Source organism: Microtus oregoni, unplaced genomic scaffold (genome assembly GCF_018167655.1).
Source record: "Microtus oregoni isolate MIOR12 unplaced genomic scaffold, Mior012 000001F_ref0000356, whole genome shotgun sequence".
Lineage (NCBI taxonomy): Eukaryota > Metazoa > Chordata > Mammalia > Rodentia > Cricetidae > Microtus > Microtus oregoni.
Window position 1 is genome coordinate 10,176,970 of NW_024543060.1, and position 16,070 is coordinate 10,193,039.

At 52.2% G+C, this 16,070-nt stretch overlaps 1 protein-coding gene across 3 annotated transcripts in view; it reads left to right on the forward strand.

The window, feature by feature from the left end:
• Positions 1 to 6,937: 6,937 nt before the first annotated feature.
• Gfra2 (GDNF family receptor alpha 2) overlaps positions 6,938 to 16,070 on the forward strand; it is a 97,964-nt gene continuing 88,831 nt past the window's right edge. Inside the window, exons 1-2 of one of the 3 annotated variants that reach the window (XM_041675235.1) lie at positions 6,938 to 7,704; positions 12,566 to 12,880. In XM_041675235.1, coding sequence (XP_041531169.1) covers positions 7,665 to 7,704; positions 12,566 to 12,880 — 355 coding nt within the window. In that variant the 5' untranslated portion in view covers positions 6,938 to 7,664. The remainder of the gene's footprint in view (positions 7,705 to 12,565; positions 12,881 to 16,070) is intronic. The other 2 variants (XM_041675243.1, XM_041675253.1) reach the window with 2 other exon arrangements.

A 16,070-nucleotide genomic window follows, 5' to 3' on the forward strand; every position in this document is an offset into this window, starting at 1 on the left:
ACGCTGGAAGGTGGGCTCCGGAACTCACTGCTCAAAGATGTGTGCCATCCGAAAAACCCTTCATAGTCTCTTGTCCGTGCAGAGTGTCTCATATGCTTCAAAGTGCTGTCGTGTTCAGCATCTCGCTTGATCATCCTGCCTCGAGGGTGGCAGCAGTGTAGGCAACTGCAATCCCAGAGGATCTAAGGTCACATGGCCAGCTGGGGGCAGAACAGGCTGTAAATTTTCTTGGCTGGCTCAGTTCCAGGTGAATTAGATGGAAGGTGAACGGAGAGCCTTGAGATGCTGTACAGATAGGCAGGAGAGCAGAAGTTCTCACGGTGCACACACCCTCCTCCATTGTTGTGACAGAAACAACCTGAAGGAAAGATCCATTACAGCTTATGGTTTTGGGGGTGGCTGTGTTGGTGGGAACTTGTGTAAATCTTGTTTGCATTTTGCTAGGTCAGGAGCTAGAGGGTGCTGTGCTAGAATCCCAGGTGGATATAGTTTCCAAAGCCCATCCCGTCTATTTCTGCTTGTTAGGCATAGTCTTAAGGTTCTACAACTTCCCCCAAACAGAGCCACTGGTTGGGGACGAGGTGTTCAGACATATAGACCTGAAGGGAATATTTCAGCCTCACCTGTCCCCCCTTTCTGGGAAGGAACTTCTGCTTAGAAAGCAGCACTCTTGTTCTCATTTTGTGTCCAGAGGCCCTTGTGAACCACTTTCCAGACCGTGGATAGAGTGCTATAGGGCGTTTGAGTGACAGTCCATCTCAGACCTAGTGCCGATGCTCCACCTCCTTGCCAGGCTTGGCTAAATAAAGACATGGTCCCAGTAGGGAGTCCCTGGGGCTGAGAGCTCTCCTGGGGGTGCCAGGCAGCAGGAGCTGCTCAGGAGTCTTTGCAGAAGCAGTTGCTGCCCCTATCTGTCTTAGCCTTGAGTAACCTGGCAGATGGCCAGTGCCTGAGAGAGGCAGCCGAGCTGTTCCAGCCAGCTGAGGTCTGTCAAGTACAGCGCTGGTCCTAGCACAGGGCTGGGTGTGGTAAGTACATGCCAGCCACCAACAGCAGAGGAGTGAAAGCACCGGGAAGACAAGACAATGCCTGGGAATTTTAGCTTGCCATACGTAGCTGTGTGCAAGGGCAGCTTCCTAGATTGCTTATGCTGTGATGGTTAAGTGTGCAGATAGTAAGGAAGGACGGGGCGGGGTGTAGCCTTTTTTTGAGGTCTGATGAAGGGAGTTCAGGTCACCAGCCGTTCCAGGCTTTCTTGGAGGACATATGTCCCAAAGTGCCTTGGGTACTTTTCCCCTGCCCACCCCTACCCCACACCCAACAGTCACCTGTCCCAGAGAAATCTTGAGTGATATAACACATCAGCAGGTTGGATTCTTTCTTTCCTTCCCAATTCCGTAAGACAGTCAGAATTCACTCCCTACCATAGGGTGAGGATGACTGGCTTTCTGGCCCCAGATTTGAAACTTGCTGGCATATGTTGTGACCTTGACTGTGCCGTGGTATTAGCTGTGTCACGGACAGACTTCAACCCAAGTCTGTCCACTTTGAAGGGAGTCTAGTTTTGGTACCATGTTTCTCCGGGATGCCGTAAGATCTGGATGGAGAGGGCGTTCCTTCTGTGAGGGGTACTGTGTGTCTACCCAGAGGATACGTGGCTTTTTAAGGCGGCAGCTGCTTCCTGCCTCCCACACCTCTCCCTCTAAGAAATTGTAAAAAGTAGGTTTTTCCTTCTCTAATGGGCTATACTAGAGCTTGGGGGGGCTCCCTGGGATGTGTAAGGCCACAGAACAGTCCTTGGGGCTTGAGAAAGGGCTAAGTAGAGAGAGTCTACCTTCGGCAGAGATCCTACCTCTGCAGGGGATGAGAGGCACTAAGAACACTGACTGAAATCAATTAGAGGAATCAATGCCTCTGAGTGCAGGATGCTCTCTTCCTCATCTGGTCTCACCCTAGCATGAAGCCTTGTTCCCTCTCTGAGAACCAGAAGGTTTAGTTAATCCCTAGGCTGGCGCCTTCCTTCGGGGGCGCACCTTGGGATCCATAATGACTTGGACCAAGGCTATTTTAGTTGGGGTGCTCCTGTCATCAGAGGGATAATCAGGGCTCAGGACACAGGGCTGGACACTGTGAAGCTGTTTTATGGGGACAGGATTCTTTCTAGTCTCAAGTCTTGAACTCTAAGGGTGAAGCCAGACAGGTGCAAAGTATAAGTAACAAAAAGAATTTTGAGTAACATGATTTTTTTTTCTTTTTACACAGACAGGGAAGGGAGAAAGGAATTATCTCAGATGTTCTTAATTTATAGGCCAAGAGAGCTGCTGTCATTTTGTTTATTCGTATGGAGCCCGGATTGTCTAATGCAGTACCCTCAATTTCAGCTGCCTGACTTTATCCCACTTAGAATAGGACTTTGTGTAAGCTAAACCACTAACCTAGCCCATGGGGCTATTATTAGAATTAAAGGAGTATGAACTTATATTCCACCAGCAAGTTAACTACTTTCCCCCACCACTCCCCATAACAAAGCCTGCAAAATGAGAGTTGGTGTCCTTAGCCAAGCTCTGGAGTAGATGGCAATTTCTTTCCCCCATTCATCGTGTTCAAGCTGTCACCAGCATCCTGTTGATTCATTTTAGAAATGCCCTGTCTCTGGCAGCCATCTCCTCTCCATGCCCTCTGCCATCTCCTGTTAGGGCCCTCCTCACCTCAGGCTGACACTGTCACAAGTGCCCCCATCGTCTCCACGGTTCATACACTTGTCATATCACACCAGTGTATGGCACATACCCGCTCAATGCCTTTAGTGGCTCTTAGAGGCTCAAGTCTACAGCCCCTGGTATATGTCACTCCCCACTGGATCTTTTAGATCTCCTCCCACCAGACCTCTTCGACTTGTGCTCTTGGTCCCTCTCAACTCTTGGATGTCTCAGTCCTTCCCCATCACAGCAACCTCACACATAAGGACATTTCCTACACCTGAAATGTCCTTAGACAAATTTGCTTACCTCTCCAGAGTGAGTCTCACTCCCATGAACAGTGAGATCCCTTTGGACGCCTGTTCTGAAATACAGCGCCACTTTCTTTCTTCCTCTCTTTTTGCCTTTGGGTTGTTCCCTCTCTTTTCACGAAGACATGACTAACTCCATCTCTAAATGCTTCCCTGAGGGAGACACCCAGTCCTATTCCCACAGCCTTTGGTGAGGTTCTGAGGACTGATGAGATATCAGGTAAGTTTGTTCTGGTTGGCTGGCGGTGAATGTCCTGGGTTGGGCTGCTGTCCTGTGGTGGAACACACCTCTGTGGTTCCTGGTGTGTTTAGCATGATGCGGGCCACCATTTTTTTTTAAAAAACTCTTAGTTAGTTTCCATCTATAGGAAAAGGCAACCCAGAGCTTTCTTCCTTATGCCAAAGGAAGAGATTCTGCACTATATGTGGGTGGGTTACTCTGTGTCTTCTTACTCCTTACTGCTCTTGCTTTGGAGAGAATCTTCTCCACCAGGCAAAGAAGAGGCATTTAGGTTCATATGCCCTCTTTCTCTCCCCCTGCACCTTGTGATGCTCAGTCTGAGTCCAGGGGCTGCTCTGGCATCCTTCAAGCACAGGTACAGAGAGGTGGTGCCCATGGAAACGGAAAAGGATACAGGGTATCTAAGAGTGTCATGTCTCATCTCTCAAAGGATAGCACACCCCCCACCACTGTCTCCGATGACTTCCTCCTGCAAGGTCTGCTCCCATCTTCTAGAAAACACCCTCGATTTCTCTTGAACCCTTGCTGTTTTTTACTCTCTGCTTCTGATTACACTTAGATCCTATAGCCTTATTTTCAGTTTGGATCCAGGAGGGAAGAAGTGAGTCAGGCACTCCACCAGTGGCTTTGTGTGCAGTATCGTAATTTTTACAAAGTTGTTTTTAGGAAACATCTCCACTTTACATGTGAGATAATTAAGGTTCAGAGGGACTAAGTTGCCCCATGCCTAATACATTCTCCCCAGTAGATCCTGGTGAATGGATTGAGGTCTATCTAACAGTAACTTAGATTGGCCATTGGAAGATGATGGTGGATCTTGGTGCAGATAGGAGGAAAGAGGGTTCAAGGTAAATATGTCCTATAGTCACACAGCCAAAGAGTGGTGGCGGTGAGTGCTTCTCATTGTCCTTGTGAGGGTTGGGTGGTCTGGAAGGCCTGAAGCATCTCAAGTCGCTCACCTCCTACTATCAGAATTCCATATCCCTGTTCCCATGGGAACTCGGTAGAGCTCATCCCTAGCTGTCTTCTGCTGCTTTCTCAGTACACTTAACTATAGGTGGGTGACAAAATTGATGTTTCGGAGCCCTTTCCTTCTTATACTCAGCTAGAGCTAAACGGAGGTACGATATATACCGTCTGAGTAAAGGAAGGACTGCTCAGCAGTAATTTAAAGTCTCTAGGGTCTACTTGAAAGAGAGATCTTTAAGGGATACAAATGAGTGGAGGTAGGTAATGCCTGGACCATCAGAAGGCTCTGGATGTAGGTGAGTGAGTGAAAAGGGCTTTATTTATTTAATGACAAGGCTCCCAACGTTTGGCTTCTGAGCTAAGAGTCCCTAGAGGTATAACTCATATTGCTTCTCTCTCTCCCTTTCCCTTTCCCTTCTTCTCCCTCTCCCTCTTTCTCTCTCTCTCTTTGATTTTTCGAGACAGGGTTTCATTAGAGTTTTGGAGCCTATCCTGGAACTAGTTCTTGTAGACCAGGCTGGCCTTGAACTCACAGAGATCCCCCCTGCCTCTGCCTTCTGAGTGCTGGGACTAAAGGTGTGCACGGCCACCGCTGTCTGCTTCTTATCTTTTAACCTATACTTGCCAACATTTGGCTGACATCAGATCTTTAAGTTTCCCAAGTTTTGGAAAGAACCTAGGAGACCTTGGGAGGTCATTCTGTAAAAGAGAATCACCCTGGAGGAAGGACAGAGGGAAGCCTGTTGCTTCAGTACTGGGCGATTGCTCACTTTCTGCAGGAGCCCTCCACTACCCAGACATCACAGTGGTATTATTGGATGTAGGGTCTAGGATCATTGTTTTCCTTGGGCTGGATGAGACACCTATTAGGTGCTTCCCATACTTGGGAAAAGCTGCTTGCCCGCCTAAATCCACAAGATGGAAGTTGCTCTCTCTAGCTTTCCCACTAGCAGCCAAGACTGCTGGTTTTGTGAGTGATCCTCTCCACACTAAATGGATTTCTAGCACTTCCTCTATTCTATCGCTGGTATTTAACAATGCATTTTAAAAGACACTCCCAAATAAGTTTTGGATGTTGACCACCTTTCATTGCTTTTTCTTCTTAATTTTTTTTTCTTTTTTGGCAGCGTGGAAAGTTGAGGAGACACCCTATAAACCAGGCCCTGGCACTCAGAGTGCGAGGAGCCGCATGCAAGGCACAGGGGTGCCAAAAGCCCGCGATTTAGGGCAGCCGAGGGTGTGTCAGAGAGGAACATGGAATTAGGGTGCTCAGTGTGCGTGGGTTGTATGATCCTGAGGGCGCCGCGGTTTGTGCACCGCCTGTCTGTTTGCTGCCCTGCCACCTCCGTCAGCAACCTCACTTCGCCTTCAACCCATTCCCAGCCAAACGCTTCTTTTTCGGCGGTGCTTCTGGGCTTTTATTGTAAATTCCGTGACTAAAACACGCCAGTGAGCAGGGGGGTGAGGGGGCCCAAAGACAGATGGATCAATTGTCCCCTTCTCGGCTTGGGGAAAAGTCCCCGGCAGCCTCCGAGCGGGTAGCGGGGAGGGGCCAACAGTTCCCGACTTGCTCTGGGAGCCCAAGCGATCTCTGAGTGGGGGGCGGAGGTGGGAAGTGGAGGCCTGGATGCTCTGTGTTTTGGGCCACCCCAGTAGGTTGGAGTGCGCATCCAGGCTGGATTCTTCCCGCACGGTTCCGTCTGGTTCACTTGCCTGGGAGGAGGCGGTTGGGACGCCCAGACAACCTTTTTTTTTTCTGGTCCAGGGCATGGTAAAGGAAAGTCTGGAATGGCTGCAAAGCTGGTGTGTGTGTGTGTGTGTGTGTGTGTGTGTGTGTGTGTGTGTGCGCGCGCGTTGGGGGTGGGGGGGTTTGGCAAGAGAGGCGCCAGTGTGCGGTGAAAGTTCCCAAGCTCCCGCGGGCAGAACACTCGTGTAGGAGCGCGGGGCTAGACCCAGGCTTGCAGGCTACTCTCCAGCTCTCCTGCTTGAAGGACTGGCCTACAGGGAGTCTTTGGGTACCCTGTGCCTTTGGGGTGCTGCTTAGATCCGCTTCCCAAGAGGGATACATCATCTCGCAGAGTGATGCTCTCTTTCAGACCTCCACCAGGCCAGGGCTCCCTCTACTGCCCTGCCCCCATGCATCCAGGATGGCTCCCGCACCCGGGACTCAGTGTCCCCTAGCGTCTCTCAGCTTTCCCAGGCGTCCAAGATCTCATGGCCCTGGGAGTCCAGTGCAGGGGCAGTGGCACTCGGTGGGCACAAACCCTCATCTAGGAGGGACGAGAAATTTCATGGAAGGAGGGGGCGTGGAGGCTTCATGGGCTTTGTCGGTTTGAGCATGGACACTAGCCCGGGGATCCAATCGGTTTCTGTCCAAGGCGGCAGGCTGGTCCCAGGATGGTGGGTAGCTGAGCGGAGGGAGCCAGTGGTGGAGCTCACCCCTAGGCCAGAGTTCCCTGGCGCCAGCGCCACCGCTCACCGCTGCGTTGCTGCTGCTACCACCGCTGAGTCTCCGCCACGGCTGCGGCAGTGTCGCTGCTCCACCGCGCTCCCGCGCTCCGAGTCGCCTGCCGCCAGGGAGCCGGAGCGCCGAGCCCGGGGCAGAGGAGTGGGGCGAGGCGTGAGAGCCTTGGCGAGGGAGCCGTGAAGGGGGAGGGAGCGGGCGGAGGGAGGAGCAGAGAGAGAGAGAGAGAGAGAGAGAGAGAGGGAGTAGGGAGGGAGAGGCAAGCGAGGGAGAGTGGAGATCGAGAGCAAAGAGCGAGAGCGAGGGAGAGCAGAGGGAGGGAGGCGAGAAAGACACACGCAAGCACAGGCACCCCGGCACTGGAATTCCATTAGAAAAAAGTGAGCCGAACAAGGGTTAGCGGGAGAAGATTTTTTTTTTTTTGAATCTTTTTCTTCGTCTTGGTGCCAAAGAAGCGACTCTGGTCTCCCATCCTAGAAGCTCCTACTGGATTGCTCCTTATCCGTCGTTGGATTTCTTTCTTATTTGCATTTATTCTGACCCCCTTCCTCGCTGCTTTCTTCCAGCCCTTCACTTTCAGATCTCCTCGCCCCCACCTCTCCAGTCCCCTCCTGGGAAGTGCAGGGGAATTGGACCCGCGGGGACTCACGCCTTCCCGGACGTGCGGAGGGCTGGGCTGACCTCAGGACCAGTCTGTTGGCTTAGAAGGCAGCCAGACACATAGCTACGTGTGTTTGATTTCAGTGGCAAGGGGGACGTCGAGAGGCAGCCCACCGCCCGCCTCCCACCCCACCCCCTGCAACCAGCAGCGAGAACCCCAGGACTCGGGATCTTCAGCCGGTTCGGGATCTCCGCATTGGATTTGGGGGTCATTATCATTGCTTGGCGGTTATTATCGTTGTTATTTTATTTTTATTTTTTAAACCTAAGGGAGAAAGACAGACACACACACACACACAAAACTGTGGGATTTATTTAACATGATCTTGGCAAACGCCTTCTGCCTCTTCTTCTTTTTAGGTGAGTACCTGCAGGTGGCGAGTCTGGGGGCCACACCGGGTTGCGCGCGTTCAGGCGCCCGCTGGAAGCTGGGCACGCGGGGGTGGGGTTGGGGGTTGCGAGCAGGGCGCCACGGGAGACACCGGGAGAGCGCCGCCGTGCTGGGAGACAGGGCCGGGGCTCCGGGCAGGGGGAGGCTCTGGGGAGGCTCTGAACGAGGGAGCCGTGCTGTAGCTGGCTGGTTGCGCGGAGGACTGAGAAGGAGACTTCCAACATTCAAACCATCTCCGCACGCACTCACGCGCCGCCGCGCGCGCACACACGCTTACTTGCAGGCGGTGATAACGCTCATTTCCCTCAAAATAACGGGTTCAATTTGCAGCAACTTAGGAAGAAAAATTTGCAACTCTTAGCGTGGAAGAAAGGAGGGAGGGGAAAGGCTGTCTGGGAGCTAGCACGCCAGCCCCTCCTTTCCTGGTTGCCTTCTGAGTCACTGGATTTCTGCAGGAGGTCCTGGTTTGGACGCTCACGGGGAGCCCTTGTAGTCACCTCCCACTTGCCAATCAGCCTCAGGAAAGCACCCTATTTCCTCACTCTCGGGAGCACTTTGCAAGTTTCTTCCTACCCAATGCCTCCTTTTTCCACCTATACCCAAGCCAGACGGTAGGCAGAGAGCAGGCTTGCAAAGCGGTGTTCAAGGCCTTCAGAGCAACCGCTCTGGGGCTTGAAGCTGGGGGCATGGGGGAACAGGAGGGGAGGAGGCCAAAGTTTGCTCCTTGGGAAGAAGATGGAGTGTTGAATGTATGCAAAAGGGGGGGGGGCAGAGCTTAACAAAGACCACTCACTGTTCATCCAGTAAGTCCCCTTGTCTGTGACAGGGAGGAGTAGCTGCCCTGCCGCTCTGAGCTCCAGCAGAGCCTCCCCCTTCTCCTTATACTTTGTAAAATCTCAGCTTCTTGGGATAGATAGAGATTTCCTCTTGCACAAGGCGAAGAAAAGATGTTTACAAGGCTGTGTGTGGATTCTGAGAGAGAGAGAGAGAGAGAGAGAGAGAGAGAGAGAGAGAGAGATCTGTGCAGGTGCTGTTCTTGGGGTCATGGCTTGCTGGTAGTCCAGAGTGATCTAGACTACCAAGCAAGGATCAGGGGATCATCTTTACCTCCAGCAGCAAGGGTTATGGAAAACCCAGACAGGGAGGTTATGGAAGATGTGCATGGTCTAAGAAGTGCCCTCAAGATTGGTCCTGTGCATTTGTAGTCTGGTAGAGCCAGTGTTGGCTGTATCCTGGGCCCTTCCCTTGCTCACAGACTTGCCACCTCCTAGCTATGCATTCTCAGGGGATGTGGCCCTGCCCCAGGGTGTGGCCTTCACCAGGCTTGCAGTAACCCTGTGGGGTAGGAGGGACAGAGTCTGAGGGTAGGAGATGTTCTGGGCTCATTTTCACCCTGCCACCCTTTCCAGCAGCCTTAGGGAAGTGGACGCTCATTCTGAACATACTGTCACAAAATTTGACCTTTTTCTTCATTGATGGTCTGACAACACAGCTTTCTGGGGCCCAGAATGCTCAGAGCCAAGAAGAAAAGAAAATCACATTTCAGGCAAAACCTGCCAGATTGCCTGCTATTGAATTGTACCCCACCACCATCAAGGGTTCATGCTTTCCAGTGTAGGGGTCCTCTCTGAGGGCCATCAGTAGAGGAGAACAGCCCCCTCCAGTATCAGATGTCAAGTTGCACACGAGGTGTTCCTAGCTGAGGAGGCAGCTCTCCACAGAAGTGGCTCTGGATATCCTGCACATAATGGGTGTGTATGCGTGTGTGAAGGCATGTGTGTGGAGTATGAACACATAGTAGAGATGTGGGAGGGGGCAGGGTTGCCTGGCATCTCCTTGGGTCATGACTCTTCAGTCCCCTCTCCCTTGAGATGTCCCTCTCCAAAGCTGGGCAAAGGCTCGACTCAATGACAGACCGTGGGATTCTGAAAGGCTCTGATAGGATGGAGTGCTGTGAAAGAAACCTAAATCCAATGGCCCTTTCCCTGCCTAGAAGACTATAGTTGGGAACCAGTTGGAAAGCCAATTCAGAATGGAGGTTCCTTCTCAAGTCAAAGGCTTGGCTGGGGCCATGGTGAAGAGTGTCCCCCGTCCCAGCGAGGGCCTTCAGATGCCTTTTCAAAGGCTCTAAGTGAGATCTAGTGTCAGAGGACTAGAGTGGAGAGAAAGGGCCTTTTAGCCCAGCCATTCACATTTCCAGTGTTGGCACACACGGAGAGAATGCAGTGTAGAAAATGATGGGGACCCGGTGGGCAGAGGGCCCATCCCCGGTGGCATTCTAGCACACACATCTGGCTCTTGAGGGGACACTGGATGCAGGACAGCAATCTGGACCCCCCCCTTCCCTGTGCTCCCTGGAACTGTTCCACACTACCTACTCTCCATAGACCCAAGTTTCCTTCCTTCAGGCCAGGAAACCAGATTTTTCTGGATTCTTGGCTAGCGAACCCTGGCTGCTGTGAGTCCCTTTCTCTGTCTGGGCATGGCTGCTTCTGGGAGCTTTGAAGCTGAGTCCCAGAGATTAGGACAGTCGGTGAAAGCATGTCCTGGTCCTCTGCAGAGCATATCACGAACACCAGTTGACAGGATGGGAAGTCTCTCGATAATGGCCGGGGAGCCAACAGAAGACCGGTGTTCAGGGCATCCTGGGGGCTCTGGGCTCAGTTGCAGGGCAGGCAGAGTGAGTTGCTTTATTGCTGCACTCTCTGGAGCTTCTAGGCTGACTTTAAACAAGTGTGAATTCTGAGCCAGTAGAAAGCCCTGAATGTCTGTATGTCCATTCTAAGCCCCCTCAGACAGTCCAGCCTCTAGCTCAGTCAGGTGGAAGGTGGACCTACCTCTTTCTGAATCTGTAGGATGAAGTCAGTGGAAGCTCAGGACTGGCTGAGAGAGGCAGACAGGTGCAAGTGTGTGTGGGGGGGAGGATGGGGTGGGAGTGTGGTGTGGTTCAGCTGCTCCTGGGCGGCCCAGAGGCACTAGAGTCCTGTAAAGCAACGTTGGAATCTGCTGAAGCCTAGAAAGAAAGCTGCTACCTCAGCTTTCGTGGAGGACACATCTAAGACTAGTGCCTGGGCCCGCCGACCTTGCTTCCCGTAACTCCTACTCAGTACAGGTTTCTACCTCTTGTTTTGTCTCGGAGTGGTTACATTCTTCAGCTCTTTCTGTTCTGAGGCAGGATTATGGTCAGGAGAGAAGAAATCTTCCTTTGCTCTAACTGGAGCCTCCTCCATCGGGAGTCCAGCTCCCCTTCATCTCCTTTGCTGTTTCCTTGTGGGGAAAGGCCTAAGGCTCTCTGGGAATGATTTCCCCCCACCAGGGGCTCTGGGGAGTGACAGGCTTGCTGTGTGCAGCTCTACCTGTAGGTGTCGCTGTCTCCCTGCAGTAGCTCCCCTGTGAGCAGGGCCTCCTAGGGAGAAGGCCTGAGAGTGGCTGGGCAAGAAAGGGGTGGGGGATTCTGCGGTATTCTGAGGAAGGGACTAATGGCCTAGAATTTTATTCTGTTTTGGAGTGGGAGGGAGTAGAGGACACCTCCCAAAAATTATCCTTTGGGTCTTGCAGAAGGCAGTCTTTGCTGTAGCAGTGGTATGGCGTTTTTTTTGTTTTTGTTTTTGTTTTGTTTTTTTTTTTTTTTTGGTGGGGGGCAGGGTCTGAAGTTAGGAGTTAAGGAAGGACATAGAGACAGAAGATGTCGTCTATATCTGGAGGAAACCATTTTGGGAGCTTGGCTTTAAAAGGGTCTGACCAGCTTCTTCTCTGCCCTTCATGTCCACTCTTCAAACCCCTCCCTTCTGAGTTACTGTGGGAAGCAGATAAGAAGGGTGGGTTAAAGCCAGCTCAGGCTGGAAGGCAGGACCCAAAGGAGGGGAGTGTTTTCTTTTCTGTAATTGATTTATTATTTTGCTTTTGGAAGGAATTAAAAAAGAGGGAGAGAGGAATTTCAGAGTAGGATAGGGAGGAAAGGAAGGAAAGGGGAGGAGAAGGGAAAAGGTGATGAGTTGATGAGGTCTGCTGAGAACAGAGCCCTTGGGAGACAGGAAGCAAGAGGAGTAGAGAGGTGGAGGTGGGGGAGGCAAGTCCTGCGCACCAGGGAGAGCAGGTTCGCTTCTGTGCTTCGCCTAATGCCTTCTCTTTCGCAGGAGGCTGGGGTGGAACTTGGCTATGCAGCCACTTGGTCAGGCCATTGTCTGGAATGAAGTTGGCAAATACGGAAAGGCAAGGCCTAAAGGGCGTCTCCTTTTCCCCCTCCTGGGCCTCCTGGACCACAGGGTTAGGCTTGTTTCTCGTTGTCTTCTAAGATCCTAGCAACAGTGGAATGTTGAGACAAAGGGCTGGAGGGCTTTGCTTCTCTGTGTGCAACCTTGAGTTGTTTCCCTTCTTTGGACCTGAGTGTCCCTGAAATGTGACGGCGAGGCTTGATTCTTGGGTCTCTCGAAGGTTCAGACGGTCTCTGAAGGCTACCTGACTTTTAGTGCCTTCAAACCAAGGCCTTGGATGGAGCCAAGGTTTGAACGTTGGGAGATGCAGTGAGGTCACGCTGTATAAACCCTACCATTCCTTGTTGAGGGCATGGCATTCTGTCTGGACTACCAGCGTCTTAGCCTGCCTGCAGTTTTCAGTGAAGGCCGCTGCCTAGGACTGTGCTCAGAGGAAATGAATATGAACCATGATTGTAGGGGAACATGGCTGACTAGGTTGGGTCTGAGTTGACCTTACTCTCTGTGTACTTTGGTACAAAAGTGGGTGAGAAATTTCTTCAAGCCTTAGGCCTGCCTTGGGGTCGGAGACTGTGGTAGCCCTCATTCATGCTTGTCTTCCCTCCCCACTACCCAGACGAAACCCTCCGCTCTTTGGCCAGCCCTTCCCCCCTGCAGGGCTCTGAGCTCCACGGCTGGCGCCCCCCAGTGGACTGTGTCCGGGCCAATGAGCTGTGTGCGGCTGAATCCAACTGCAGCTCCAGGTACCGCACTCTTCGGCAGTGCCTGGCGGGCCGGGATCGCAATACAATGCTGGCCAATAAGGAGTGCCAGGCGGCCCTGGAGGTCTTGCAGGAAAGCCCGCTGTATGACTGCCGCTGCAAGCGGGGCATGAAGAAGGAGCTGCAGTGTCTGCAGATCTACTGGAGCATCCATCTGGGGCTGACCGAGGGTAAGCCTGGCTGGGCCCCGAGGAAGGGTGGTGGTAGGGAAGAGGATGGATCCAGCCAGGGGTACAGAAGGGAGGGCTTGGTAGAAAGGTGACAGGATCTGCTCCCTGTTTGACAAGTCCGTAAGAGAAGCTAGAATCGAGAGGAAGTAAGGACCCCTCTTAGGAGGACAATAGCGGTAGAGGAAGGGAAATGACACAGATGGAGGACGAGCTGGATGGCGGGATGCAAGTAAGGGCAGCAGAAGTTGTGCCCAGGAGAGGGAAGAAGCACCAGGCAGATAGAGAGCAGGAGGTACCAGCCCCTGCCACTCTGATGCCCTTTCACCCGGAGCTGAGCCCAGAAAATTGCTCTCTTCATGTGGTTCCAGGACCTAATGGCTGACCTAGGTATTTTATACAGACCTTAGGAGCTCAGGATGGGACATGAGCAACAGGTTCCACGTCTCTAGGCAAGCTCTCCCCAAGCCTGCCCAAGACAGAACCTGGGAGTCCCTCCCCCAGTGACACCTCCTCGATACTCCTCCGTCTAGACAGGACCTTGAGAGCTGCACACACTTCAGGATGATTGGTCACCTTGGCCAGATGTTCATTTACTAATTCGGCAAGCATGTATTGAGAGCGCATTGTTGCTTGGTGCTACTGGAATAGTCTGGAATCAGGGGTTGCCTTTGCCTGGGATGGAGTGCAGTAAGAAAGGGGGAACTTGCCATTTGAAGGCCTAAGTGTTGCTATGGAAGGTCCAGGGCCTAGTAGAAATGCCTCAGAGGGGCGGTTAAGCCCTTGTTAAAAAACCTAAAGCATCTGGGAAGATGCTCTCTCAAGGCTGGGATGGAGTCACCACCCAGGTGAAGGACATACTAAGAGTGGGCAGCTGGAGGGGGAAGCATGTTAGGGTCAGGCCTGAGAGTTGAATCTTCAAGAAGAACTGGAAGTAACTGGACAATGTTACTTCCATTGTTATTGGAAGGGCTGGGGGCTAGGAGGAAAGATATCTGCTGGGCAATGGGAAACTTGAATGCTTTTAATTCAGATTTCCAGGGAGGGGATCAGATTGACACTCGAAAAGAATGTCCATGGAGTTCTAGGGAAGACAGTCGGTTGTAGGGACTGTGACCCCAGGCAGGGACAATGGCAGGAACAGGACAGGGCAACCAAGGAAAAATGGATGCGCATGCTTCTGAACAAGGTAGAATCAACAGGTTTTGTCAACTACTGCCTGGGAGATGGGAAGGGAAAGAGTGGCCAAGGAAGACCCCCAGCTTCCTGTGCCTGCCAAGGCTTTGAGTAGAAGAAGGCAGGGGGTGTGGTCTTGCTCTGGGGCTCCCCACCTGTCATTGGTCAAGCCCTGTAGGCATGCAGGTATGGAGTTCAGGGAAGGATGTGATTCTAGAGAGATTCTAGAGTGTCCATGAGCCTTTGTTTAGAAGCTGGAGCTAAGACAGGGGTGCAGTTCCAGAATGAGGACAGTGAAAGAGGTCCTGGCCTGCTGTCTCTAAAGGGCAGATGAGGGGAGGGGATGTGCCCAGGTGCTTGAGAAGGTTCTGGAAGAGGATTGGGAGGACCACCAAGGAAACAGAAGACTCTCAATAGCTCACACATTTCAGGTCAAGCAGGAGAAAGACTTGAGATATCCCTGATGCCCCTTGGGTAAGCCTCCTAAGTGGCTTCTGGGAACAGAGCCCTGGTTAGGGAGTGAGTGGAGGCAGAGGATTGGACATGATGAATGTGGATAACTTCTCCCAGAAGTTATTTTCTCTCTCTCTCTCTCTCTCTCTCTCTCTCTCTCTCTCTCTGTGTGTGTGTGTGTGTGTGTGTGTGTAGAACAGAGGGACGACCTATTTTCTCTTTTAAAGGTGAGAGAAGGTGGGGCTGTCTAAACCCCAAAGGAAGTTAGGAGTGATGGAGAGGCAGGGGGAAGACAACAGGAAGGTTCTCTGTGCATTTGTGCCTCTGGGAGTGAGGACAGGGGGTGGGACTAGGGACAGAAGTGGCTCAGTAGCCTAAGATGAGAGAAGAGTTCCCTTGTAGAGTACCAGAAGGGAAGGGTGAAAGGAGGGAGGAGCCCAGCTACAACAGTAGAGTCCTAAGAGAGAGGGGTCCCTAGCAGTCACCAAGATGGCTCAGATATGCTCTGAACATATGGCTAGGAAGCTCATACACTTAATAATTGTATCACTGCCACCAAGAACAGTGATCCCCTAGGCCTTAGGTGGCCTCTTCTCTCTAGCACCCAGGAAGGCAAGGCTGTCCTAACACACAGGTGCTTCTCCATACACGACATGAGGAACTGTATACCTAGTAGTCTACCTCTGGCTTGCACGCCATGAAGCCTCCTGCTTCTGGAAGTGGATAGCTTTGCCTTTCATTTCTGAGTTCAGAGCTTTTGAAAGGCATTTATTTTTATTATTTTAACTATGTACGTGTGTGTGTGTGTGTGTGTGTGTGTGTGCGCGCGCGCGCGCGTCTGCTTGAGGTTTCTGAGCACATGAGTGCAGGTGCCCACGGAAGCCAGAGACATAGGATTCTCTGGAGTTGAGAGCTACAGACAGTTGTAAGCCAGCGGGGAACTGAACTTAGGTCTTCAGACAGCTGGCAGAGGTGGGCCCGCTTGGGCTGCAGAGCAACAAATAGGGGAAGCCATAGAACTGACTTAGCAGGAACCGTCCCATCACCTTGGGGGCTCCCTTTGGCATCGGTATGCCTGTGTGCAGGACAGCCTGTGATCAGAAGCAGGAGGAGGGAGATGTCTCTGTGGCAGCGGTGAGCATGATGCTGTGTGTATTCATTTGTCAATGCCGTGGGATATTCAAGGGCCCTTTGGACTTGGAACACCTCCCTGCGCATAGCTATCTCTGGGGCCATGTCTGGAGGGGACTCCTGAGTTCATTCACTCAACTACCACCTGTTAACACCACTGTAGGCCTCAGAGGGTGCTGGCCCCATGGAGACTGTAGAGCCTATGCTTGCCATGGGAGAATTCCAGAGATGCATCCCAGCTTGCCTCTTTCTGCAGACGCTTGCCTCTTTCTGTGGACGCTTGCCTCTTCTCTCTAAGAGGCTGCCTCTTCTCCTAGGTCTCAGGGCTGGAGATTTACTGTTCAGGATTCGTCAGGAGAAGCCAGGAGGAGGCCTTTGAGCAGGAGGTTATATCCCTGTGAGGGTTAAGGTCTGCCTGAGAGTTAATAATTCA